The sequence below is a fragment of the Corvus kubaryi genome, unplaced genomic scaffold (genome assembly GCF_017639235.1).
Source record: "Corvus kubaryi isolate FWS band 111438036 unplaced genomic scaffold, C.kubaryi_AGA036_p1.0 37341, whole genome shotgun sequence".
Lineage (NCBI taxonomy): Eukaryota > Metazoa > Chordata > Aves > Passeriformes > Corvidae > Corvus > Corvus kubaryi.
This window is the reverse complement of record NW_024581112.1, coordinates 9,290,749-9,318,492: the sequence shown is the minus strand read 5'-3', so window position 1 is coordinate 9,318,492 and position 27,744 is coordinate 9,290,749. Positions and strand designations below refer to the sequence as shown.

The following is a 27,744-nucleotide window of genomic DNA, read 5'->3' as shown; positions in this document are numbered from 1 at the left end:
GGCAAGTTCCCTAGCAGAATGGCATAATGTAGCAGACTGGCTATGGAGATATAATGTATAATCTTTGTGGCAGCAGAGTGGCACAATATGCTTATAAAAGCTTCTTCCTTGTTGTTCTGTGGTTGGGTGTTGCTTATTCCTAGAAACACCCACGCACCTGAAAGTCCTGATGAGAATAAACTTCCTTTTGCACAACTCCTACTGGAGGGTAGGTAAGGCTGAGGTGAAGCCCACATTCCCAGAGTCCTTCTCCCTTCAGGGAAGCTTACATTAAATAGCAAGACTGAAACCTGTGGACCTGACTTTGAATTCAGAGCTGTTGTGAACCCTTTATACACATATGCAGGTAAATAAAATATTACTCATGTTTCAAAGTACTCCTGGGATTGAGTGTAGGTGATAAAAGTACTAAAGACCTCCCTGCAGCCTAATCTGAAATTCTGCTTCCCATCAGTCCTGGGAATCCTGCCTTAACAGCTTCTGCTGACCACGTCCATGCTGTGCAGATGCTGACAGTGCAGAGCTCCCTGGGCTGGCTTTGAGCTGGCTTCAGAGAGAGAAGCTGTGCACTGAAGCCAGCACAGCACTGCACATGGCCAAGGCACTGCAATTTGTGTGTGCAACTCAGTGCTACCTGGTGGGCGTGAAGGAGTCCACCCAATGCAATGCAATGGCCTGTCAGATCACTTCTGGGTCACTGACACACAGCAAAGGCACACAGCTTCTGCTGGGATGAAATGTTGTGGCTCTCTTGAAATCAGCATTAAGATCCTTAAAATGCATGATGTTCACCTGCACAGGATCCTGAGCAGGTCACAGTGCCTAGGAACTTCCTTTTGTGATTCATTGTGGTTGTGTTCTAGCTTACCTCTCAGCAAGGCTCCCTTTGAGCACAGCTCCATATTGTGCAAGGAAGACTGGGCTTACTTGCAAAAGTGCTCTGAGAGCAGATGACTGAAAAGTGAGGAGGAAGTGGCTCAGAGGACCGGATGAACTGACACGTTTCATGAGAGGAATGATGAAGCCTAACTCCCCTCTCTTCTGGAGGTCCAAAGTACTTCAGTCTGCCCTTCTTTTCTTTGGTCAGGAGGTTTCAAAGAAATGAGGAATTGTTAAGGTTCTGCTTGAAAAACAGGAAGATGTTTCACTTCTCTGATTCCTTAGATACTTAGATACTTGACTTGAGGAATGAACAGGATATCTTCACTTGACAGCAAAGACTGAGGCTATTTTTTTTCTAGTAGAGATGCTCCCTAGCAATCTCCCAGGATAGGCAAGCTAATGATATGAAGGAGGAAATTTTGCACTTGCAAACCCTTTGTAGCACTCCAATGATGTGGCCTGGAAGTCTGCTAGCTCAGCTAGTCTGGGACTAACCTTGGCGCTGCTCTGCATGTTGTGCTGTGTCTATGATCCCCAGTGTGGTTGCACAGAATACTAAGGCTGTATGTGATCTATCCTCCATTATTTCAAGTACCTGGACTAAGAAAACATGAGAAATCTGTGGGGAAATTTTCTCTGACATAAGTCAATGGAAGTTAGTGGAAAGAAACTGGTGTATGGAGACTTTTGCAGGGTGTAGAGGCTTCATTTCATTTTCTGCAACAGATGCTACATGTGTAGGCAGAAGCAGGAGACTTCTGCCTGATTTTGCGGGTTTGGACAGTTATTTGTATCTTATTTTGCAGTAAGGGTGAGAGCAGATGATTCTAATAGAATGGACATCTCTATTTCTATTTCTACTGAAGAAATTCAAGTCCAGCATCAGATCATTCAAAGGTGCAAGACACTTTCTAATCTTCAGGAGTTAGGTATTGGTTTAAATGACAGTATATAAAGCTTAGTATCTGTTTCAGTACTGTGCCTGCATTGCTCTAATTTCTCATGTTTACTACAATTGCTGTCCACTATTCATATCACTGCAAAAGAATTAATGATTTATGTTTTACGCAGGCTTGCTTGCTTTCTTACTTCAACAATATCTAGTGATAAGGATGTACACAGCCCATTTATGTGCTAATGTAAAATTACTTCCTGTCCCTGCCTTCAATTGGTATAAGGTGAGTTGAGACTAGTCCATCACAGCTGTGTTAGGCATAAAGTAGTTAAGTTAAATTTTGTTTAATTAAGATGTGTAAATCCAAAAGAATCTCTAGTTTAACTCCAGAAAGGTCAGTTTATTCATCAAGCCTTGATTTTTCCTGATAGTCTCAATTATTTTAATGTACAGGATGGAATTACCTGATTTCATGGTGCTGTTCTTGACACTTTCTAAGGAAGGTCGACTTGATATGGGGGGTTCAGGACAGTCCAGAGGTAAAGATCTCTCTTGCAGTTTTGCTATTGACTCATTCTGTCACCTTTTCTTTTTATAAGTGAAATTGTAAACACTGCTTCTGTCTCAGAGAAGCTCCACTCCCAAGGCTACAAGTATTCCATACATACAATGCCTGTACTATGATGGGGATGCATATATTGGAAATTGAGAACCCATGGGTTTCTCCTGTATAAGCAGACTTGCTAACCTAACAGTTCATTTTTTCTGATACTAATGTAAAGCTAGGAATCAGCCCTGCTTGCTACAGAACAAAGAAGGCCTGTCTGACACAGGGAAACACCAGACTGGTGGTGCACGGCATCTATATGATCTGGAAAACAGAGCCTTGACATCCCTGAAAATTGAAAAATAATTTCTCAGCTTGCTGTCCACTATTCATATCACTGCAAAAGAAAAGCATTTGCTTGGGTGATTTTGCTCTGTAACAACAATGGCCAAAACATGAGATCTCAGAACCATACGACTTTATCTGGCACGGAACTCCGAACATCACTTAATTTGGGAACTTGGCAATACTGACAACGTTTCAGGTGAAATGTCACTACAACGCTGGTAGTGACAATAAATTTGGGGTTTTATGTTTTAATCAGGTCAAAATTTTTAAACTAGATATTGGTGAATACAAGTGATTGACATTTGCAACACCCTAGTGCTTGGCAAGATTGCCTGAACAGTAAGCAGGAAAAGCCAGTGAGTCATTGTAATCTGGGGACATGCTTCCTCATGCTGCTTTGTTCCCTCTTTAGAAACTACTGTAGCTACTCTTTGGGTAAAAATGCTGAAAGTAGAATGAAACAGCACTAAAATCCAGGAAATGCTGCAACTTGAATTTTGATGAGACAAAAGTGCGGTACTGAGCACAGCATTTTAAGCTTCCCACTTTGGGCTGACTTTCTGAACCCTGTGCCCTTTGATTATAATGGCAACTTACAACTTGAGCCCTGCAAAAAGGAACTGTTTGCCCTGATAAGCTATAAATACCAACAGTAGCTTACTAACGAGTTTGGCATGGTTTTCAGTGAGTATGCAGCAGGAGTACAGCAGCTTTGTTTTCGCCCCAGATCACCTTTTCAATATATTATTGTGATCCAAATAATGTCTGAACAGAGAATTAAATCCCCTGTGATTAAATATTCTGCTTGCTCTCAGGGTAGGTTGGGATACACACATTTATTTCATTACCTAGACCAGCTCAAGCTTCCCAACTTTTCCCTGCCAAGACTTAGTTCAGTAATACCATCTAGAAGACAGAATGACTGTATATGAAATGGCATGTATAGTTAATGCCTTGAAGTCACTGAGGGGTTTTGGCACCTATTAATGTTTGATTTCTGTGAGAATCAAAGATCTAAACTTAAGTCCAGAAGGATCAGAACAAACAGAACAAAAGTCACTGGAGAGCACTTGCAACATGGAGTTCAGCCCCGGCTTTGTACCCTACTGATACAGCAAATCTTTTCACAGGTACTGTCTTGATGAGTAAAAAGAATAATCTGAGAACTCAAATCATGCAACTGTCTTAAAAATACCTGGCCCAGGCAGCTGAAATAAGCAATATTTGTTGCATTGGACTTTTAACTTGATGAAGTTGATCACCTGTACAATCTGTGAGAAGGAATCTGCTAAGTTATCAGCCGCCTTTTCTCCTTGGTTGTTATCTCTGCTGAGAAACGTATTATGAGCTTCTGTGTCACCAGAAATACTGAAAGACCAGAAATTACTTTAGAAGCAACATCTCATCTATGTTGCAGAATTCTCCCATTTTATCTATTTACATTCCACCCTACTTTTCAGCTACTGTAGCAGTAGGATCTGAGAGATGGGTCATTTGCTTCTTCTAGAGGAGAAAACTGACCCTTTTCCTCTGTTCTGTCCCCTGGGTTTTGCTATCTGATAATCCTTATTTGCCTCATTGTTCAGTGCATAAGACCAGGCAGTTGGGATAACACACGTTTGACTCGTGGGTGATCTTAGTAGATTAAAAAACCCACTCTAGTTGCCCTTTCATCACCACCTTGTGGTCACATCAGATGATGCTGCCCTGTTTCAAAAACACATTTTAGGATGGAATTAAATACTTTATTCAGAGCCTAAGACTTTTTTTGTTCAAAGGAGTAGAATTTGGCAAAGGCGGTGTGGTGTTAATATATTTTTGAAGGTCTACTTTTTGTGAAACTTTAGGTGAAAGAATGTACCACTGTGTGATTTTTACCTAATGTAATTGCTTGAATAGGTATGGTGTAATACTTGGTCCTCATTATATGCAGGTTTATTTTAAAATATTTAAATTGAAAAGTTTTATTAGATTTTTTTTTTTTAATCCATGCTGACATTCACCTCCATTTAGACTCCTGTGAAAATTCATCTTTTTTAAGTAAGGTAAGTTCATTCTTCTGTACATTTGAGAACTAGAAAAAAGACAAAATGTAATTTAATGCAGGTTTTTTCACATTAAGTGTAAAGACTTAAGAATTTAAGCATTGTAAGAATTCATGCTTCAACCCCATGGCATAAAACCTGAAACAAGCAGAACTGAACCAGGGGAAAATTGCCTCTGATGTACTTGATAACTGTAATTTAAATCACTGATTTCAAATAAAACACTGAATTTGTAGTTGCTTCTCAATGCAGTGTACATGAATGGGCCAGAACACAGGCCCAGTTTTTATTGTGACAAGGTACATATAGGAAGGAGTTTCGTAATTTGATAATTTTCCTGGTGCAACGGGCTACCTGGCTTCAAAAACAGACTCACTGGTTTAGAGGGTTGTTTGTGCTTGCCATGGCTCCTAACATGTTGTTTAGATGACATTATCAGCAACATATGAAATGAATAAACTCTATTTGATTCAATGTAAGAGAAACTCCTGATTTAGAGCTATTAAGCAAATTACTTAATAGGGAAATGTTCATCTGCATGAGTTGAAATACTAGATGTAGTAAAAATAAGCAAGGGCCAACAAGCTTGATGATAGAAAGACAGATAGCAGTAAGCAAAGATTAGGCAGGCCCTATTATTTTTGTATTGTTACACCAGGTGCATTGTGAGCATTTGCACTCTCATCTGGAGGATTTGACACTGGACAGTTCCCCATCTCTGAGATTATCCCAGCCAGATCTTTTGTACTGTTGGTCAGGCTGGAACTTGTAGATTTTTAAATCCTTTTGCAAAGAAATAAGTAGGGCTCTCTCCAGGCTGATTATATCCAAAGAATAATGCAGCTGAAGCAAAAAACAATTTTGATTGTGAATAAAAGTCTGGATGCTGACAAAGCCTATATAAAACCCTAGCATTATGTTCATTTTAAGTGCAGCCCTCTGGACCAAGGATGTCCAGCTCAGTGGTAGCTATGAGTGACACACAGCCCACTTTATGATCCCACAAATACCGTTTTGTACTTAAAAAAAACCCCTCCAATTTGTTATTAACTCCCTTTTATAGCAGATATTCCTGTAGTTGAAATTCTGACCTTCTACTCTGCTGTAAACAGGAGCTGACTCTGGCTCCAGTAGTGTTACTATGTTTGCAATCTCATTACTGAGGGAAATCCAGATGAAGGCAGATATATGGATGTCTGCAAACCTTGATAGATATCTCATAGCCTTATGGCTGTTTTGCCAAGCCTTTTTAATGGTAGCTAAAATCTGATAATTCAATAAAGGATGGTGGTTGCATTCTTATGTCATTAGTTCTTTAGCAATTGTTTTTAATTCTAAAGAAAAGAAAGTATCTAAATCACTGATAAGATTAGGACAGAAGTTTCCATTGGGTCTTAGAATTACGTGTCTGATTGAGATGTCAAGATTCCCATGCAGTGGTGCTGTGAGCAGAACTCCTCAGTGGGTGGTGACACCATTTGTTTTTAAATATCATATTCAGAAAATCTTGTCATATTTTCAGCACTGAACCAAAAAGACATTACAAAGGGATGCAGTCCTTAGAACTACTTTTTAAGCACTTGCAGAAAAGCTGTGCGTGTACTCGGTGATATTTACATGTCATTTAGTTTTCAGAAGTTTAATATTTAGTTCATAAGATATGTTGCAAGTTTTGTAAGTTTGATACCGAGTTCTCACAGGTTTTTACTCCTCCCTAAGGTGTGGTGTCCTAATGCCAGATGAAGACAGTTAAATTCCAGTGGACTTAGGTCTCTGGTCGGCTCTTTCTGTCATCTTTTCCAATTACCCTGGAGCATGTTTATCTTTGAAAGAGCAGTTCCAAAGAACAGTCTGACTTGCGCTCTGCACTTGTGCTCCTCTCACGCAAGGCACAAGCAGCTTTTGCACTTAATATTCAGGCCTGATCTTGTCTCTGTCTCACATGGGTCTTCCATACAGTCTGGCCTGTGCCAGATTCCTGTTGTGCAGTACATCCCCAGCAACCAGAGTCATGGTTCTCTCTTCACTTCTGTGCCATGACGCCCCAGTATTCTGGTGGATTTGGTCCTTGAAGCTGGGGAGCTTCCACCCCCTGTCATTTTGCAGAGCTGGGCTTCCTGTACCTTCTTTGCCTTGCCTCTGTTATGGGGCTGATTTGTGACTGATAAACCCCACAGCAGAGCTCAAACGGGGTAGCAGTTTCTTCTTGTCTGTGTTTCATATCAGAGAGTTTTCGTATTCTGAGCTAGTGGAAAAAACTTATTCTTTCTTTAGCACTGAAAATGTGAAAATTACACAGCGTCTCCCCAATCCTTCTACAAAACAGTACCAATATATGGTTTGTTAGGTTTGTGGTGTTGATGTTTTTGCAGCGAAGTGGTGCTCAGGCATCAGCAAGAGTGGAGTTCTGAGCCCATGTCCTGAAAACGGAAGGCCTCCCAGGTAGGTACTTCAAGAGAACACAAGGAATGGAGCAGAGATCATAGACACCTGGCACATTCTTGTCAAGCTTGGGAAGTGGTACCAATCCTGTTCCATATGCCTGTTCTAGTGCATACTGTCTACCTCTGGAAAATTTAGCATAATCAAAAGGGAAACCACATAGCCTGGGGGAGCTCGGAGCACTTGTCAGACCTATTTGTCCGTTGGATACTCGCCTAAGTGAGAAGCTGTCCTGGAAAGAACCCTGCTTTATTTTAAGTTGCTCCTGCCTCTTCTGGCAATTCTTGGCAGGCCTGAACAGGATATCCCAGGTTTCTGTCCTTTGCCCCCCATCTCCAAAATACTTTAAAAAATCACCTGACTTACCTCAGTGGTGGAGAGTTACTTGCTTAGATACATGATCAGCGCTCTGATTTATAATAACCAAGCACCTTTTTGCTGCAGCAAGTCCACTTTCACTCTGTGAACTTGATCTTCATGTTAATTTGAAATATATATTCAGGGCAGTGTAGCTTTCTGCTGCAGGATTCTTTGTGGCTTTCAGTCACGTAGTTGCATTACCACAAAGAACTAATAGCAACCCCAATCTAGTTTAGTGAAGTGCTTACTGTGCTGCTTCTCAGTGCAAAAGGAAAATGTTCTCTTTGCTCTGATGGCTGATTTACACACCACACTGCCTTTTTTTAAAAAGAAACTTTTAAAAAACTCTTTTTTAAAAACAGAGTTTACACTGCTTAGAAACTCTACTGCCTACATAGGCACACACATAAACCTGCATGCCTAGGTAGTACCTCTTAGTATGTTTATCATTTCTCAAATACTTAATAAAACATGGATGTGGCTGTGCAGAAGCTTCTTTTAATTAACAGTCAAATTACTGTTATAGGTGGAAATCTTACTTTTGCCTGTGTTCTTCAGATATACTGCTGACGAGAGAGTGGCTGTGAGGGAAAGAGCATAAGAAATGTCCAGGGGACAGGGAATGTCAAAACCTCCAAAATCAGACCATAACAGGTTTGTCTCTGACTCTTGCTGTATCTAGTCATTTATGTGGTCATTCATCTGGTCATAAGAAAAGAGCTTGGTATGTCAGGGCACACAAAAAAACCCAAAAAAAAAACCCAAAACAAAGAGGTTTTTATCCAATGCAGACATTTTATGGCTTCTGTGAAAATTCCCAACGCTGGTTGCAACTTCATGTGGCTCAGTGATACAGGACAAAATAAAATGGAAAGAAACCTATCCATAGCATCTGCTTGTTTCCGAAGAACAATTTGATTTATTTATGTCCCAGAAGCAAGAACAACCACAGAATTTCTCTGTAGAAAAAGCATCCTTACAATGTCTCCCTTCTCGAGGGGCACACTCACTGGCAGATTTGAGGCCTCCTAGACAGTGAGTGAGATACAAAATACTTAATAAAATGAATGTTTTCCTACTATGGACACATGTAATTCCAGGAATGAAACTGTGCAGTGCTCCTCCTCATCAATGGCAAGAAGGGGCCAGCTAGAAGTAGTTGCCACTGGTCATGGTGTTGACACAGCTAGAGGCAAAAAGCAGAAAGAAAGGCTGGTGCAAGACATCCTGCTTCAACCATTGGCTCTGCTGGGTCTGACCCAGAAAAGTGTCTGTATGTGGAATACCTCTGTAAAGTGGAACCCAAGGATCCCAGTGCCACAGACTCCCAGGACAGCTACTGACCCCCACAGGGCAGGTAAAGTTAGACTTTGTTTTTTCCCAGCTCTTCACCCTTGTCATCTTTTTGGCACACAGTCTTCTCTTTCAGGGTAATGTGACTTACAAGGAAACAGACTTTACAAACAAGTTTCTAAAGCAAGCTCATTCTGCATGGGGCATATGGACTAAATGGGAACACTTGTTTGTCACTCTTCCTCAGTTTCCTTGCTGCTCTTCAGCAGTATTTGGGATTTGATTTGATGGTCATGGTTAGAGGTTTTCCTCTTGAGATACTTCTATAGGACTTTTCCTCTGAACTCTAGAGGCTCATGACAAATCTAGCAATCTTAAATCCCCCTGACTTGGGAAATGCAAGGAGTCTTGTTCTCTGTCCTGTTACTCACCTAGGGCTGTGTCACTCTCGCTCCATTTCCCTTTTCTGAAATGGCAGGCTTAGCCCTTTGTTTTTATTTTTCTCCTACTTAAAGGCTTAGAATTGGCTTGAATTTTAATTTATACAGATATCTTCCTGCCTTTAGTAATCTTTCTGGTTCCAAATTATATAATTGCTTTTGCCAAGACTCCTAGGGTCTGGGTCTACACTCACACATCTGTGTATAAAATCTTACAGCAGCACTGGACTTTCATTCTCTGGATGTTCCTTTGGGAAGAAAGGAACATACATGACTGTCTTCTTTGAGAAGAAAGATTCAGTGAATAGTGCACTGCATATATGAATTGTACACTTAAGAAGTCTCTGTCCCTTGATTAATTCTGGCCAGGCCTTTATGGGGACTCAGCACTAACAGAAAGGCAAAACATTAAACACTGAATCTCAGATATGTCAGTGCTACAGGTTTTCAAATGAATCCACACTTTCTGGTATGAGTAAAATGTTATTGAATTATCGATCTAAATGAAAAAGTAGAGGAAAATAATATCAGGCTGAGGCAGATATTTACCACAGATAATTCCAGCCCAAACTCCTAACATTTGATAATATTATAAATTGTAGAAAACAGACTTTTATAATGGGAAATGTTGCACACTCTTAAGAGCTGACTGTATCAGTCCTATCTACAAGCACTCACTCATGATTCTGCACAGGACTTGCATAAAGTCTACTTGTGAAAAAAACATGGTACAGTTTCACCAGACTAAAAGGCTTTTCCTCCTACTCATGTTTCACGGTGTTCTTTTCCGGATTGAAGCTTTTTAGCCTCTCCTTTTTAAACTAATCCCTTTCCAAAGTGACACATTTCATTTAACGGAAGGTCCTTAAGCCACTGTTATGACTTCCATTAGTCCCACTGCATGAAAGAAAAGGGTCCATGGATTAAGATGGCACACTCTGTAACATAACCTAAATTCAGCCTTGTTCCAGATCTTAGACTTCCTGTTTTCTATTGAGCAGGTAAGTGCATGTATTTTTCTAACTATAACCCCATGCATATTAGAAGTGCTGTTGTGTGAGTAAACATGCTGAAGATTAAGAGATGCTTACCTAGCTCGGTATTGCTAACTTAGGATAGGTAGAACAAAGGTCTCTGGAGAGCTCACACACTGAAAAGATGGGGGTGGATTTTTTCATAGTCTTCTGATGGACAGATACACTGAGTAAAACATAAAGAACCTGTGGTCACAGATTTGCTGCCTTGCAAATAAGCATGTGTGGCAGGGGAAGACTTGAAACTTACTGATCTCTGTTTTGGTAATGGAAAGTTAGAAGTAATGGCTTGTTTTCTCACAAGAAGCTGCACCTACCCCTTGCTCACTTTGTACCATTAGCATAAACATACTACATACTACATCAAGAAGATGATAGGAAAAAAACAGCAAAGAAAGTCATATGTTATATGCACATTATTAAAGGCTTGAAAATTAAGCAGTTGGAAGCAGTAAGAAAAGCCCCAAACACTGCACAGCATATGTGCATTACTTTACGGTCAATAATTAGTCACAATATGGCAGTGCACACAAACCACTTGGAAAGAATATGCAGAAAGAATTAATGAGGGACTTTGTTATTTTTACCATCTGTGGCTGGGCCTTCACTGGAATGACCTGCAGCTGAAGCAGACTTGGTCTTGTAGGAGAAAAGAAACTGCAGGGAAAACAGGTTTATTAGAAGTTCTAGTGAGAGGCTTTCACTTGCTTGACACAGACGCCATGCTGGAACTCGGAGTAGTGTCTTCTCCTGGTCTGAGATGTGTTCTTTTTCCTCCTCCAAGAGAGTTCAAGAATGGATTATCTGCAAATGGGCAAAGCTCCAGTGTGTGATCCTGTGGTGTCCCCGAGCCTCGCTGTCCTTGAGAGAAATGAAACCTGTGGCTGGGTTTGTAGAAAAGAGCTGTTAAAAGAGATGCTCCCACTTTCTTTTCTCTCATGCTCTGGCTGGATACCTCCATCTGCAGTGATGATTTTACTGCTTCAATCTCAGCCTGACAGGCCCTAGCACAGAAGGACCAGTGCAACTTCTCTGTGGCACTTAGGAAATTTTGACCCAGACTAGTGATGGCTCCTGGCTGTAGCAAGTTGCTTGGACTCAAAGTTGAATGAAATGTTCAGTACAAGTACACTTGTTAATGAGGTGTGTCCTGACAAGTGTGTGCAAAGCTCAATTGATTCCAATCAGTTGAGTGCCTTCCATTGTGCTAGGTTTGTTTTCCTGTGGAAACTCGCTCACCAGACCTTTCTACAATATGTTTCTTTTATTTCTGCATATAAGGGTGAGGTAAAGGCTAGGTTTGAAGAAGAAAACATCCAATTAAAATAAACTCCCAGATTCTAGAGTTACATGGCAATTTCATTTGTCTCAAGTCTCAGGCTGTACAGTTCTTCAGGGCATTATTAGGAATGACTGTAACATAGAAAGTAATTCACCCAGGACTGCATTCACCAGCATAATGCCAACTGCTACATGAGTATAATATTTTGCTGCTACATCATGAGTTGACATACAGAACAATTAAGCATCTGGGTGAATGTGGGGGAGAAATGCTCTTCTTTTCATCTGCAACCTTTTCTCTGCTTCAAAAGTGGACTGAAAATGCTGTCTCTCTTACATTTGCATGGGAATACATTTATTGATATGCCTCCACATATTTTTTTATCTGGTTATTCATATCTCGGTGCATGAGACTACATAGAACTGTGTGTTGGTTTTGCATGGGCTGGTTTTTGGTAGCGGGGGGCCACAGAAGTGGCTTCTGTGAGAAGCTGCTGGAAGCTTCATTCATGTCTGGCAGAGCCAATCCCTGATGGCTCTGAAGATGGACATGCTGCTGGCCAAACCTGGGCCAATGAGAGAGGTTGGGAACACCTCAGTGATAACATATTTAAGAAGAAAATCAAAACAAAGTGCACACAATTTTTCTTCTAGTCAGAGAAGAGGAGGAGCTGAGGACATGTGAGGGAAAACAACAGGCCGACACCCAGGTCAGTGGAGAAGGAGGGGGAGGAGGTGCTCCAGGCATTGGAGCTGAGATGCCTCTGCAGGCCCTGGTGAGGACCATGGTGAGGCAGCTGTGCCCCTGCAGCCCATGGGGATCCATGGGGGATGCAGAGATCCACCCACAGCCCCTGAGGGAGGTGCCCATGCCAGAGTGGGTGGATGCCTGGAGGAGGCTGTGATCCAGTGGGACATCCAGTGGAGAGAGGGGCCCCTGCTTCCAGGCTGGAGCAGCCTGTCCTTGGAGGACTGCACCCCGGGGAAGAGCGGCCATCACAGCAGTTTTGGGAGGGCTGTGTGCCCGTGGGGGAATTCACATTGCAGCAGGTGTGGCAGGACTGCTGCTCATGAGAGTGGACCCATGCTGGAGAAGTTCATGGAGAGCTGTCTCCCGTTGGAAGGACCCCACGGTCTCACAGGGGAAGGACTCCTCTCTCTGAGCAGTGGGAAAAAATCTCAGGTGATGGACTGACCAAAACCCCCATGCCTTGTCTCCCTGCGCTGTTGGTGGGAAGAAGGGAGGGGTTGGGGAAGGAAAAAGGTGTTTTTAAGGACTTGTTTTACTTCTCATTATCCTCCTCTGACTCTGTTAGTAATAAATTCACTTTGTACTTCTATGCTGAGTCTGTTTTGCCCTTGGAGTGTTTTCTCCTGGTCCTTATCTCAACCCATGAACCCTTCATTAATTTTTTTCTCTCTTCTGCCCAGCTGTGGTAGGGGAGGGTGAGTGAGCAACTTCTGTGGATGCTAGGTGCTTGCCCAGTGTCAAACCACGACGACGTGCCAATGTTCTTTCTGATGTGTTTGTTACATGTAAAACCAACGTAACAGTCCTAAAATATGCTATCTATTCTTTAATCTCTATCTTACGTGTCAGGCAAGTAATAGCACTTACCTTTTAGGGCAGACAGGGAGTTTAAACTGAGCCAAAACAGCACTGATTCATTGTGGGGATTTTTTTTTGGTGTTTTTTTATTGTTGGTAGACTTCAGGGAAGACTCAAAGGTGTTTCTAAATGTTGAATCTGAATGCTTAACTCTAAGGCATTTTTGGTTGAAGCAAATTGAGGCACTCAGAAATTCAACATCCATCATAAATATACTTCCAGCTCTGCCTTTGGTTCAGGATTCTGTCTGGTCTCCTGTGCACTGTATTTTCAGCTGTAACCCTGAATGGTGTCCTGAGTTTTTGTGCAAGGACAGTGCAGTCCAACAGACATCTAAGCATTGCTGTGTAAACCACAGCGCACAAAGATTTTAGTTTTTTTATCCAATCTCCTCAAAACACAGTAACAATCTGGCTCCTAAATACAAGTAGTTTGATGGTGGATTATTTTATTTTGATAAATATTATTTATTTTATTTTCACTGACACTCTGCTGTTCCCTGAGGAGGGAAAGAACAATAAGGGCATGTGAGATGGTGCCCAGGGATGTCACTCATGGCCTTGGAGGTCTGGTCTGTAGTTCACAGAGAAATGCCTGCCCTGGGACACGCCAGCATGAGGCCATGTCTGTGCCAGCCCAAGAGCTGTGATTCTCTCCTTAGGCAGGAATACATCTCCAGTTTCATGGCTGTGTTCACATACGCTGGGCCTTGTTTTCACTCCCTCCCTCTGTAAGGTCCTCTCCCTGGGGCAGCGGATAAAGAACATGGCTGGCAAGCAGAGTCTGAATGAGCTGCAGAGCCCATCTCCCTGTGGAGATCTCTCAGGTTGCCTTTTCCCTCTGCATCACTGCCCAGTCCAGCAGAAGAATGAGTGTGTGAAAACATTTGCCCCACTTTTGCTCTGGACATAAGCCGCCCTTTTAATGGAGTCAAGCACAGGCGGCAATTTCTGCCTTGACACTCCAAAGCTTCTAGGAACCAATTTCCCTCACTATAGTGGGGACAGAAGAAATAGTTGAGGACTCCAGGGCATTTCACTGGAAAGAAAACACATTCCTGTTTGCTGTGACATGCAGAGATCCCTGAGAGTCTCAAGATCACAGCTTTGTGACCTGTTCCACCTGTACTAACAAAAGCAAACTAGAAAAACAACCAGGAATTTGCATAATTACTGTAGATTAGGAAGGAGAAGGATTAGAGCTGCATTCTCAGATCCCATATTTTTGGAATTTGCTCTTCTAAGTCTTAGTAAAACTTTCATTCTGAGCCTAATGTCTGAAAATCCCATTATACTTCACTTGTCAGGACAAGTCCCTGATACCAAAGAGTAGAGCTTGACAGGGTGATCAGATTGATCATAAAACCTCCCATCAATTGTGTTTATAATAAATTTGTTAATTATTATTAAAAATATAGTCCAAGGAAATCATTACCAAGTTCAGCACATTATTGCTTGACAACTGAAACCTTCCAAGTGAAAAGAACATAAGATGTACTTGAAGGGCAAGCACAGATTCAGACACAGGCAGTAGTGCTCTTAATGTCACAAAAAAAGCAGACAGGCTGGTGCATTCACCCTGTCCTTTCCAGCATGCTTCCTGGTGACAATATTTGGTCCAAGTTTCTCTTGGTGGAAATGAAACTCAAGACCTCATCTGGTTTTCGTTCACAGAACCTGAACCAACTGTCCCAAATGCACCTCACTACTCTCCCAGAACTCCATCTCCAGCTGGTCTCACAGCTACTCTTCTCAGATATCTGAAATGAATGATGGTTTGACCTGTCTCACAATGCTAGGATAGACAAAATCAGACCAGACAAGACAACTGGTGTTGCCACTTCCTTCCAGCTCCATGCTCTTGACTATTGTTTAGGATTTAGGTCAGTGTCAATGGTTATAGATCCCTCTTTCAAACTCCAGAGGAATGATTGTCAGAGTTTTTAATGTGGACTAAATTACTTCTGTAGTAATTCCCTAACATTTGAACTACATAACCAGCAACTGAAAAGAGACATCTGCTGCCGCAGACATGAGCCATAGGCAACGTCAGTGTGAATGCCTGATGTTTGGCAATAACATGCACAATAGAAAGTAGAGTCTTTCAGGGGAGACACAAAGCAGGCTTAAATGTTGTTAATTTACCAGCTCTGTCCACAGTAACCTTCCATTTTCCATCTCTGTATGGTCTGCCCCCAGAGAACCTCAACTGCAGTTCAGTCCAGGAAAAAAAACCCACCTTCCACTGAAATGTACAGTTCCAGTCTCCAGGTTTTAGATGTGGGTTTGCTGGATACTCTTGTTTATCCCACCCTCTGCTGTAATTAGAAGTAGGCAAAAGGTCCTATACCACCTTAATTTGTTCCTGCCACCTATGTTGTCACATAAAAAAGAGAGACTTAATTAGTGGCTGGGACCCTGGCCTGTGAACAGGGCACCTCTGTTCCCATCATCACACCTGCAGATGTAGTGTTAAATGGGACGATTGGTTTCTCTGCTGCCTTTCCCCCTGTGTCTGGCTGGCTGTTCTGGGTGTAATGTGCTGCAGAACGTTTGCCTGACAGGGGTAATTATTGCAGGGTAATTTGAAGCAGGCAAGTCTGCTCCCTGCAGCCGTGAGCTGTGTGGGACTCTGAGGCAAAAGTAGCTAAAAGCACTTGTTCTGTTTCATTTGTCACAGTTTGGCATAGAAACAGGGAAATCTGCCTACTAGTGTGGTTATGAACATATCTCTCTCTGGCCAGTGTGTTTTTTCTGTTAATAGATTCACCACAGATTTCAATTCAATTAGGTTGCTGCTTTAGCAACCCCCCAAAAAAAGGATTAGCAGTGTTCCTGAAGTAATTCTTGAAAGGTTTTGCTTTTTTTTTTTTCCTGCATTTATAGTTATTTGTGCCATAGGCAGTGACAGGAGAGAGGCCTGCCCTGTAGGTTCCAAATAAAAGTCATCTGTAGATTTATTTGGGAGCACTCTTCTAAGTATGCATGTAGCAGCCAGTGATTGTGGTCTGTCCTGAGCTACACACATTTGAGCTCTGTCTTGCTGTGAAACAAAGCAGGCTTTAAGAGGACTTAATTTACAGGACTGAAGTAGAACACAGGGTTTTTCTCTAGGTTTACACCATTAACCTCTCACTGTTAACCACTTTCACTGATCATAAATTTGAGAAGCAGCTTATGGATTTCAGTAGAAGTTTGTCTTACTACAAAATACTCAGAGCTCTCTCTGAGAAACATGTAGGTTGCTGGCTGCCTTTATCTTCTAACGGTCCTTCCTGGCCTTAATCTATTCATTGTAATAATTAAACCATCCAGACTTACAGGGCTTTAAACAGAGGGCTGTGACTGCAGAAGAAAAGGGAGTCTCTGTCTCTAAGGAAAGGCAGTGTTCCCCAGGATGTCCAGGCTGGCCTGAGTGTAAGGTTGAACATCAGGATATTTTCATGTATTACTTTTATAAAGATATTGATGAAGTTTACTTTCATTTGATGGTGTTAAAATTGCAATACTTTAAAGGTGAAATGTTTCAAGGACATACATTTATTTCTGTGGTTTTGCAGCCCTATGAACTGTAGTCATGACGGAGAACAATGTAAAAAGCTTTGTGTGTTTTTTTGATATGCAAATAGCACTCTGATACATATCAATAAAGTTGTAAAATTTCAGGGGTTTTCTTACTGTAGTGTGAACACAGGTGCCAACAGTTTTGTGGTTGGTTTGGGTTTATTTTATCCAAAATAGAACTGACCTCTACATAGTAGTCCTTGAAGAAACGGATTTTTTTTTTTCTTAAATTACTTAATTTTTATATTTATCAGACTAGTGCTTGGAAAACTGGTGTCTGCAGCCAGGAGCTGCATGGTGCTATAGGACAGGACTGCTTTGCCCCACTCCATGGCCAAACAGGGCGTCAGCACACGGAGCCCTCAGCAGCTCCACAGCGTGGCTGAGAACACACATGAGAAGACCCAGAGCTGAACAGATGATACAAAACTGGGTGGAGGTGTTGACTCCCTCGAAGGCAGAGGTCCTGCGCAGAGACCTCGATGAATTAAAGGACTGGGCAATCACCAACTGAGATAAGCATAATAGCCCAATCAGAATGAATAAAGAAATAACATTTATTATGCGACCGAAATATCGGTCTCAAAAGCCACGATCAAGAAAAGCAGCCCCGAGCCCGGGGTCGGAGCTGGGTGAACACGCAAAGATCTGATCTCTATCGCACCAGACCTCCCAACTTCACAAATGCTGCTTTGGCTGGTTCCTTTTTATACAGTTTCTGGGCAGAGTCGAAATTAATTGTATTCTTTTCCTGAAGTTGGACTGCACAAAGCCTTTCCTGGGTCTGATGAATTGTCCATCTTGGATGATGAGTGGTCCATCTCTGGTTCCTGGAACAGTTATTTTTAGTTCCCAGAATGTCCAATTCCTTATCAGCTGAGATGTAGATATCAGAAGATGGTGATCAAGTCATCATAGTGTTAATGTCCCGGTGATAAGATCCAACCCCACCTGGGGTGGAATTCTCACCTATTGATTACATTTGTGCTGAAAAAAACCTTCTTGTTTAACTGCTCTAGTGTTGTGGAATTTTCCTCTTAGCCAGGTTGGGGGGGGGGGGGGTTTGAAACTCTGCGTGGTTTTATTACATTTCAGTTTTATACATAATAGCATGAATTACATACTTTATTTATAACACCAACCATATGGCGTTCAACAAGGGAAAGTGCCGGATTCTGCACCTGGGATGGGGCAACCCTGGATTTATGGACAGACTGGGGAATGAGATGCTGTAAAGCAGTGCCATGGAAAAGGACCTGGGGGTCCTGGTCAGTGGAAAGCTGAATCTGAGTCAGCAGTGCCCTGGCAGCCAGGAGGGCCAACCCTGTCCTGGGGGGCATCAGGCACAGCATCGCCAGCCGGGCAAGGGAGGGGATTGTCCTGCTCTGCTCTGCACTGGGGTGGCCTCACCTTGAATATTGTGTGCAGTTTTGCTCACAACATAAGAAGGATATAGAGCTATCAGAGAGTGTCCAAAGTAGGGTAACAAGGATGGAGCAGGGCCTTGAGAAGCTGTATGAGGAGCAGCTGAGGTCACTTGGTGTGTTCAGCCTGGAGGAGGGGAGACCTCACTGCAGTCTAGAACTTCTTCATGAGGGTCAGAGGAGGAACAGGCACTGATCTCTTCTCTGTGGTAACCAGTGACAGGGCCCAGGGGAGTGGCCTGAAGCTGTGTCAGGGGAGATTTAGGCTGGATATCAGGAAAAGGTTCTTCCCCCAGAGAGCAGTGGAACAGGTTCCCCAAGAAGTGTTCACAGCACCAAGCCTGTCAGAGTTCAGGAAGTGTTTGGACAACACTCTCAGGCACATGGTGTGGTTCGGGGATGGTGCTGTGCAATGCCAGGAGTTGGACTTGATGATCCTTGTGTGTCCTTGCCAACTGAGCACATTCTGTAATTCCATAGACAGCCGGGCCTGGCGAGCGCCGGCCGCTCTGGGGGCCGATCCGGACGGCGGGCACACACCCCGTCGCGGGCTCTGACAGCCCCGGGCTGGGCGGGGGCACCCGGGGCACCGCCCCGTTGTCCCTCCCCCCGTCCCGCCCATCGCCTTCCGGGGCTGGCTGGGTCCCGCCCGCAGCCGCTGGGATGCTGCTGCCCCGGGCGGGCCGTGCTGCGGGCCGGGCCTCGCCGCCGCTGGCCGCCCTGGCCCAGGTGCTGCGGCTGGAGCGGAGCCGCCGCACCGGGATCGTGTTCCCGCTGCAGAAGCTGGAGCGGTACCTGGCGCCCGGCACCGACACGGCGCGGTTCCGCCTCTTCCAGCCCGGGCTGGCCGCCCTGCAGCGCGCCGAGGCGCTCTTCATGTCCGACCGCGGGCACCCCATCGACTACGTGAGCTCCGCCGTCCGCATGGACCATGCCCCGCCGCCGGCCCTGCCCGAGGTCAGGCGAGCGCTGCCCCCGCGCCCCTCGGCTGGGACCGTGCCGGGACAGCGGCTTCCCCCCGCCCGGGCCACCCCGGGCTGGGCGAGCTGCGGGGGTAAGGGGTGGTGGAGTGGTTGTGCAGCTTTGGGCGGCAGTGTCAGAGCGCTGTGCAATGTGTGGGGCACTTACTGCTGCTTTTAAAAAAATCGTTTATTTGTTGTTGTTCCCCGTTGTACAACTCGGCAGCCTGGCACAGAACACCTCTGTCCCCCCCACTGGCAGCACGGGCTGGGAAATGACCAGGACTGGCTGTAGCGAGAGGCGGGCAGGTGTAGATGTGCCCTTTCTGCCTCTCCCCCTGCAGGTGTGCTTCATTGGCCGAAGCAATGTGGGGAAATCATCTTTAATCCGGGCCTTGTTTTCGCTGGCTCCAGAAGTGGAAGTTAGAGTGTCAAAAACTCCGGTGAGTGACATTTTTAACTTCCCTCCGTGGGTCATAAGCTGGTACCAGTCCGGAGGATAAGGCTGAGAAGGGTTGGAGGGAACAAGCTCTTCAGTAGCCTGAAATGACAGAAGGTGCCGGCTCTGGTGGCCATCAACTCTTGGCTGGCACTGGCCTTGCTCTAGCCCAGGAAGAGGCAGAAGGAGCCCAGCCTAGCTCTTCAGCCAGACAAAGGAGCTGGTGCCATAAAGCCGTTTGAGGAGAGCCAAGTTTAGAGACTCATTAAGGTATTTTTAGTCTGTTTTATGGATAGAGCTATGTACGATAGGGTACAAGGGTAGGAGACTGAACAGTTTAAAGCATTCTGGGGGGGTGGGGATCTGGTATAGAGATGTTTTGCAGAGCATCTCCTCGTACACTGCTTAAAGCAGCTTTTTTTAAAACCATTCCTGTGCTTCATCTTGTCTAAATCCTCTCTTCAGGGCCATACCAAGAAGATGAATTTCTTCAAAGTGGGGAAGTACTTTACTCTGGTGGACATGCCAGGATACGGCTATCGTGCCCCGCAGGACTTTGTTGAGATGGTGGAGGCCTATCTGCAGGAACGGCGCAAGTAAGGGACCTACTTGTACCTCACAGCCAAAGGACAGCCAGACACCCCTATACAGTGTCATGTAAGGAGGGGAGAAAATGCAGAGGGATAGCTGCTTCCATCCATTAGTTCTGACATCATTTCCCTGGAAGCTTCTGCAGTGTCACTCACTCATACTCTGACAGATCAAAACAGTAGGAAAGATTGAGGTGCTGCTCCATGCTGACCCTCAGTTTCCATGCATGGCTTTTCTTGGCTCTTCCTATACCCAGATCCCATGTTACTTGTTTTTACTTATGGATTTGGAAGTAGCAGAGCAGGCATGAAATAGTGGTGGCATTTACTGTTGCTTGTTTTTCTGGCAGCTTGAAGAGGACTTTCCTATTAGTTGATGGTGTAGTTGGACTCCAGAAAACGGATAACATTGCGGTAGAGATGCTGGAAGAGTTTGGGATTCCTTATGTGGTACGTAATGCTTCATTCTTGAGTTGGTTATAAGGTACACATAATCTGTAAAGGTGTGTACCCTGTACCTGAGCTTATGCAAGTTGACCTACCTAAGCAGTAATCCCACACGCTTTATCATTAATAAAATAGGTTTAAAGTGTGTTGAGGGAGACAAGTAGGATTTAAGAGGGTCTTTTGTGTCATTTATTAAATAAATACTTTTTTTTCCAATGCTCAGCTTGAAAAGGCTCATTCCTTATGCAGGCTGTAGAAGTGTTTTTGTGAAGTGTATTAGACCATTTTTTCCCCCTAGATATGACCAGAGCTTTCAGACTGCCTTGTAAGATGGTCCGGGACTCTTACAGATGTTCCAGGTTAGCAGCAAAATAATCTTACTTTCTTCTTTTAATCCTCCCTTTCTGGATCCACGCAGATGGTGTTAACAAAAATTGATCGAGCTTCCAGGGGAGTGTTGTTAAAGAACGTACTGGAGATCCAGGAGTTTGTAAAGGAGAACACTCAGGGATGCTTTCCTCAGCTGTTCCTGGTCAGGTAAAGCTCCTCTCCACTGCTGCTGTTTCCTTTCTGGTGATGAGCTCAGTAGGGCAAGATACCTAAAACAGGTCTGTCTGCTCTAGATGCAGCACCTCTCTGTGCCCCAAGGATGGAGGGTGGGCTGCTGATGGGGAAAAGTCCCTTTCCCTCTTTCCCTTTTTCTGCAAGTAAGTGGAGCTTGTTTCGAAGGGTGCTTCTTCCTTTGGCACTTTTCAAAGGCGGGCAGCAGTCCCTGTGCTACATGCTAGTGGGCTTTGCCATTTTATTTGGAGTTCTGGTAACCATAGCAGCTGTAATTGTAGGATTACACAGCCAAAGTGCAGGCTCTTCCCAAGGTGTAGTGTGGGACATGTAATTGAACACAGCCAATGGCTGTTTGCCTTTATTACTCCAATACACAGCAATATCTGGCACTAAACCTCCATGCCTCTGTTTCCACAGTTCTGTGGAGTTCTCAGGGGTTCATTTGCTCAGGTGTTTTGTAGCCCATGTTACTGGAAACCTGCCCACTGTAGAGGCCAGCTGAAAAGACCAACTCCTGCTCTGCTTGGCTCAACCAGAACAAAAGGTACCAAAACCAGACATCTGGGGCTTTTGTTGTAAATAACCCAAGTTACTATACAGTATTTTATAATAAATTAGTATTCATAAAGCTAAGATTTTTCTTTATTAAGTTCATTGATTCAGGAAGTTTGCAGTGTGAATTAATCCAGGTTATTAAAAAACTGTTTCATAAAACCTATATGATTGTGCTAAGGAGAAACAAAGCAGAGAACTTCCAAAGATAAGGGAAGTTTTAATAAATTTTCTCTTCCTTCAATGAAATGTTCAAAAAGCTATGACTGCATGCCTAAGCTCTGCTGTATTTAGGATATTAGAGATAGTCTAGTAATATTAATAAATACGCATTTAGTTTAGGAAAGAAAAACTACGGCCCTAACACTAAGCAAACTGTACTTGCCCAGTTGAACTGAATGATACACAGAGGTTTTCTCCTCTCAATTAAGGTTAGAATAGTGGGGGCCAAAACCTACCACGTGTGCAACCTACCTGCTCTAAGGCCATGTAGAGTGGAAATAGCCAGCATGTCTGTGAAGGTGTGTTTGATGTCATGCATATTTTACTTTTGTAACTCTTCTGTGTCCTGTGTTCAGTAGGTACAGCAGGATAGCATGCCTTGCTTGCAGCACTGAGTTGTCCCTGTTCCACAAGGATGAAGGAAAGAACACATCTTTGATGGGGTCTGCTTTTCCATCACTGTTGGCTTGAAACAGAGTGGAATAAAAGACTAACATCTAGAGGAGCCCTCTCCTGCACATTGTCATCAGTGCTGCATCTACCTCCTGTTTTGAGATCCAGCACGAAGTTCTGCAGCTGCACGTGGATGAATTGCCAGATCTGAGGCACACCATCCATGATCTGTGTCGCTCTACCCTGGCAGCTGAAGCACAACACTGATGTGCCCTGTGCCTTTTAGGGGAACTGTGTCCCAATGCAGCTGTGTCTGGCTAAGAGCACCTGAAACTGTCCAGTTACAAGGCGCAGAACTGGACAAAAGGACAGCCATCAATAGCAGCACTCATACAGGAGAACTTAGTCCGAAGCTACCAAGTGCCTGTGTCAAACCCTCGCACTCAGTCTTTGTCATGTCTTAACATGGCCAAATGTGGTTATGCAGTTGTCAAAGTTACTTGCATTAAGTGTTTAAACCTCAAGAAAGGAAAGTTCTTTTTTAAACCACTCTGAGGGTGCAAAAGGACTAGAAATATCACTTTCTTTCACCGTGCAATTTCTTGTAACAAACTAGACATGAGGCAAGATCTTGTTTTCAGCATATGTGTAAGGAGTGGAGAATGTGAGGAATGATGTAGATTTGGCTCTCTAGCTTCTGCATCTTAGCAGTGATCAAACCTGTAATTCTGTTAATATTTTATCTCTAATCCCAAATTGCTACAGAGCAAACTTGCCCAGGGGATGCATGATCCTAGAAGTGCAGCAGTAGCTATACAGATAGAACAGGTGAAAGTGAACACTTCAGGAAGGATCTTTCCTTAGTATCTTAAAACCAGGATCTTCCAAAAGGATCAATCCTGTCAAGGCTATAATTTTCAAGGCCTCAGCCTTGACTGAAGAGCTTCTGAAAATAACCCTAAAAATGTAAAACAGTGCAGTTCTGGTTTTAGTCCCTCTTCAGAACAAACCCCCTTACATTACATTATGGTACAATCCCTTACAGTGCTAGGAAGTCTTTTACTAACCACTTAAATACATTAAATATGTCCAGTTAATCCATTTGTATAAACAAACTGGATGTGTGTGCATGGAACATTAGGTACCATCTTCTCCAGAAGAAGCAGCTTTACCTCTGGACACATCTTGGTTTTATTCAGAAGTGCTTCAAATACTGGAATAACTCCTGCATTTTGCTCAGTCATTTGCAAGAGAGAACACTAAAGTTTGATTCTTGAGTGTGACAGTGCCCCTGTGACAAAACAGTAAATAAAATCAAGTCCTCTCCCTAAACAGTAAAACTTATATTTAAGTGCCTTCATGGGAACATGCTTTGGGTAAGCAGGTGTCTTGACACACTACTGGACCTTTTTTGCCAAGTTCTTGAGGAACCTGTTGTGTTGCAGAGTGAGGAGCTGCACTTTCTCAGGCCAGGGACACAAAAGCTCTCCCTTTCTTTGCCCCTTACTGATGAGTGGTGGGTGGGCTTGGCAGCATACATACACAGTAGAGCTCATGTCAGTTTTAAATTCAGTTTTAAATTCAAATGTCTTCAGTTGTTTGCAGTGCATAAGCTTCACTGCAGGCACCTATCATTACCTTGTAAAGCTTTGCCTCTTCTACAGCTGTTATTTACTGAAATGATGTTGAGTATTAGCTTTTGTGGAAAAGGATTTCACCTTGTGCATCTTCCCTGGTCTTTCAGCAGTACTTTCTCCATTTTCTTCCTCTGTCTCGTCTGGTCTGTCACCATAACCCTGACACTACAAAGGCAGTATTTTTGCAACAGTGTCCAAAACTAGAACATTGCAGTCTGGACAGGTGCACTAGTAAATCAGTAAACTGGTTGAATAATTGAGCTGGGAGCATAGAAGTCAGTGGTTCATACTCCAGTTGCATGGCAGTTACAAGTGGAACGCTGCAAGGATCCATTCTGGAATGTGTCCAATTTAACATCTTTACAAGTAATCTGGAGGAGGTGCATTGCTATCGAACGTGCTTAGGGCACCAAACCGGGGGGAACAGTGGACATGCTCAAGGGCAGGGCTGGAGGAAAGGGGCTGGCAGCAACTGTATGAAATACAACAGGACTGGAGCACCTCCCCTACAAAGACAGGCTGAGACAGTTGGGGCTGTCCAGAAGGTGGAAACCTCATAGCAAGCTTTCAGTATGTGAAGGGGGCCTAAAGGGAAGCCAGAGAGGCACTCATCGGGAACTGTAGTGATAGGACAAGGGGGAATGGGTACAAACTGAAAGAGGGGACTTACTTTGGGCAACTTGGTCTAGTTGGGAGGTGTCCATGTCCATAGAAGGGGGGGTTGGGATTAGATCATCTTTAAGGTCCATTATTCCAACTCCTTTATATTCTGTGATTCTGTGAACATGGGCAAGTGTGCCTTGCAGAAGGGAAGGAAAAGCCCCTGCCAACCGAACAGACTGTGAAAAGACATCCTTCCCGACCTCGTGGCTGACCCTCTTTCGAGCAGGGAGGTGGAACAGACACCTCCTGAGCTCACTTTCAAACCACGCTATCCTGATCTGACAATCCAATAATGAGTGTCGTGTACAGATTTGGAGAGGGTCAGCAGACCCACGCCCCAGCCACTCCGCGGTGCCCTCAGCACAGGCAGGCCCGGCAGCGCCGCCCGCCCCGCCCCGCCCAGCGCAGCGCAGCGCAGCACGGCGGGGCCGCGGGGCGGGGCCGGGCCGCGGGAGCTGTTCCGGGCCGCCGGGCAGCCATGGCGGATGAGGAGGAGGACGTGCCGGTGAGTGGTGCCGGGGCTGCCCTTCCCGGCGATCCGCAGCCCAGCCGCGGGCGGGAGCGCGGCGGGAAGGGGCCGGCGCCAGCCGGGCGCTGACCGCGGCCTCTCCTCGCTGTGCCCGTGTAGTTCGAAGAGGACGCGGAGGACGCCGGCGGGGGCCTGGACGGCGGGCAGGGCAGGAGGAAGAGGCTGTTCTCCAAAGAGCGTGAGTCGGGCCGGGCCACAGAGCCCTGCCCAGCGCGGACGGGTCACTCAGCTGAAACTTCGAGCTCACAGCTATGGGGGCCCAAAACTCACTGCTCCTTAGCAAAGCAGCGGCTTTCATTCTGTGCCTTGGCTGCAAGTGCAGAAAGCTGCCGCGTAGACCCCCCTCAAAAATACTACTAGTGCATCCTCTGAACCTAGGTGTGCCCGAAGTCAGCTGCGCTGTCAGTGTGCAGTGCTTTACAGCCTAAATGAATATTCAGAGAGCCTGTCCTCAGACATGATTTTCTGTATGTACAGCACCTGGCTTTTGTTGGCTTCTGCTTTTTTCCTGTATGTTTTCTCAAGAATTGTCCTGCCTGACAGACGAGAGTGCCGTCCTGGTGCAGGAATGTGCAGGCTGGTGAGCTCTAACTAGATGTGTGCAGCACTGAATGGATGAAAGACGCCTCATGCTGAGTGTTTCTTTGTGCAGTAAGGTGCATGATGTATGGATTCGGGGACGACCAGAACCCTTACACAGAATCAGTGGACATTCTTGAGGACCTGGTAATAGAATTTATCACAGAAATGGTAAGTCAGCTCTAGACAGCACAGTCAAAACATCCTCACCAAAACTTTTAGCCTTCTGAAGGTTAATACCTCTGCATTACTTCAGGCTCCAAACTCATGGCATTAGTAGGAGAAACATAAACTTGGATTTTGTTTTTCCAAGATCAAAACAAAATTTATGCATCTTGCTCCATGTAGATTTGGAACACTGAAGTCCTTAAGTAGCAGGTTAGTATTGTAGGAGAGGAAATACCCATCTGACTTTGGGGTTCACTGTGGCGTCACTGTATGTGCAGCTGACAGAAGATAAGGCTCAGATTTGAAAGTCTGTCAACTTTCTATGTTTGCCCAGTGTCTGTACATGGATGGGAACTTAACTCTGCCCTACAAAAGAAATGCATTCTTGGGCCTGAAGCCATTACTTTTCCGGATCTGGATAGCGTTTCAAAGTATCCAAGCCAGGGCTTGCTTCCAGCAGCAGCTGCTTAGGGTCCCTGTTGTGCTTAGTCTGACATGTCCTGTTCCTGTATCAATGTTGCAATGTTCTTCCTGACTCAGAAACCCATCCTAGTAAGCTGGGAAGATGAGTGATGAGATGTTCTCACAGACCCCTTCTTATTTTGAAAGGTTGGTCTTGCCTATCCTTATCAAAATGGATACACTGTCCCTACACTGTCCTCTGATACGGTTACCTCACATTGCTTCCAAGTTGTGCCTTATCTTCAGGTATTCTGCAGGCTGGGTGTCCTACATGTGATCTGGCCTTAGTTCTGATACCATTATGTAATGTATATATAGTGGTATGTTTGGGGTCTAAGTGACAGGCAGCTTGGGACAGCAGAGTAAGTCCATGGTCTTCTGGCAAGTTCTCTTGTGACTAGGATGATGGTGCCCAGAACCTGCAATTGCTTGCTTTTTTGTTATAAAATGACAGGAAATAAAGTGGAATTGAGAGCTTAAAAAACCACCATGGCAAGGGAATGCTGCTATCTTTTTTTTTCCCCTCTAACAGACACACAAGGCCATGTCCATCGGGCGGCAGGGTCGGGTGCAGGTTGAGGACATTGTCTTTCTAATACGCAAGGACCCCCGGAAGTTTGCCAGAGTTAAAGACCTCCTAACTATGAATGAAGAACTGAAACGAGCCAGAAAGGCCTTTGATGAAGCAAACTATGGGTCTTGATTTTGTGCACAAGCTGCACTGGAGCATTATTTGGGCATCTGCTGCTCAGTAAGAAGGAAGATCGTGTGTGTTGTTTGGAAGGGTTATTCGGGATGGAGGTCACTGCTGGGATGTCTACCCTCACTCCCAGCCTTTTCTGAGAAATATTCAAGCAGCTGAAATGTTACCTGATTGTATGTGGTATACTTAGGTATTTTTATACCGTTTGATGAAATGAGAAAAAGAGCTGTAAAAATTCCTGCAATGGCAGGAGTCTGTTTGAAGTAGGCCTATGTTCAGTCAGACGGCTCGAGGGCTGATGATTCACGATTCTCTAAAATAATTTCAGTTGTCACTGGGTGTTCCTGTGACAGGAAACCCAGAAAATGGATCTTGGTTATCTGTATAAAGACCTTAAGCCCAAACTACTATCAAAGTTGTGCTCTTTGCTCTGTATATGCTTTTTGAATAAAACATGTTTGTGCTCCCGTTTCACAGCTAAATGTACATTGACCAGTTCACACAAGGTGGGTAATACAGGGAGTTTAGCACTTCATAAGCTATGAAGGTTATTTTTGTTTGTCTCAGTGGGCACAGCTCTTTTATTTTCTACCACTATTAAGCCTAAGAAATTGAACTTAGCCCACTCAGGATTTACTTGTACTACTTATTTGTAGCCCCCTCCATACTGCTGT

At 44.3% G+C, this 27,744-nt stretch overlaps 2 protein-coding genes across 4 annotated transcripts; both read left to right on the top strand.

The window, feature by feature from the left end:
* Window positions 1-18,805: 18,805 nt before the first annotated feature.
* GTPBP8 (GTP binding protein 8 (putative)) lies at window positions 18,806-23,673 on the top strand. Of its 3 annotated transcripts, none has more exons than XM_042031834.1 (7): window positions 18,806-19,120; window positions 19,467-19,565; window positions 20,027-20,157; window positions 20,502-20,601; window positions 21,017-21,135; window positions 21,580-21,706; window positions 22,296-23,673. In XM_042031834.1, the coding sequence occupies exons 1-6, from the start codon at window positions 18,827-18,829 to the stop codon at window positions 21,662-21,664; spliced, it is 828 nt and encodes a 275-aa protein (XP_041887768.1). In that variant the 5' UTR covers window positions 18,806-18,826; the 3' UTR covers window positions 21,665-21,706; window positions 22,296-23,673. The 3 variants fall into 3 exon arrangements, with proteins under 3 accessions (XP_041887768.1, XP_041887767.1, XP_041887769.1); XM_042031833.1 differs by having other exon boundaries at window positions 22,293-23,673; XM_042031835.1 differs by lacking the exon at window positions 19,467-19,565 and having other exon boundaries at window positions 22,293-23,673.
* Window positions 23,674-25,044: 1,371 nt separating this feature from the next.
* TAF13 (TATA-box binding protein associated factor 13) lies at window positions 25,045-27,546 on the top strand. The gene is made up of 4 exons (XM_042031832.1): window positions 25,045-25,134; window positions 25,258-25,336; window positions 25,811-25,908; window positions 26,900-27,546. The coding sequence occupies exons 1-4, from the start codon at window positions 25,108-25,110 to the stop codon at window positions 27,068-27,070; spliced, it is 375 nt and encodes a 124-aa protein (XP_041887766.1). The 5' UTR covers window positions 25,045-25,107; the 3' UTR covers window positions 27,071-27,546.
* Window positions 27,547-27,744: the final 198 nt, after the last annotated feature.

What these genes read in the sequence shown, in the direction of transcription:
- GTPBP8 (XM_042031834.1), top strand. Translation starts at nt 18,827, where the DNA reads ATGCTGCTGCCCCGGGCGGGCCGTGCTGCGGGCCGGGCCTCGCCGCCG. An exon ending in CGCCGCCGGCCCTGCCCGAG is followed by an intron (nt 19,121 to 19,466) that starts GTCAGGCGAGCG and finishes CTCCCCCTGCAG; the next exon opens with GTGTGCTTCATTGGCCGAAG. An exon ending in TATCTGCAGGAACGGCGCAA is followed by an intron (nt 20,158 to 20,501) that starts GTAAGGGACCTA and finishes TTTTTCTGGCAG; the next exon opens with CTTGAAGAGGACTTTCCTAT.
- TAF13 (XM_042031832.1), top strand. Translation starts at nt 25,108, where the DNA reads ATGGCGGATGAGGAGGAGGACGTGCCG. An exon ending in GAGGCTGTTCTCCAAAGAGC is followed by an intron (nt 25,337 to 25,810) that starts GTGAGTCGGGCC and finishes TTCTTTGTGCAG; the next exon opens with TAAGGTGCATGATGTATGGA. An exon ending in TAGAATTTATCACAGAAATG is followed by an intron (nt 25,909 to 26,899) that starts GTAAGTCAGCTC and finishes CCCCTCTAACAG; the next exon opens with ACACACAAGGCCATGTCCAT.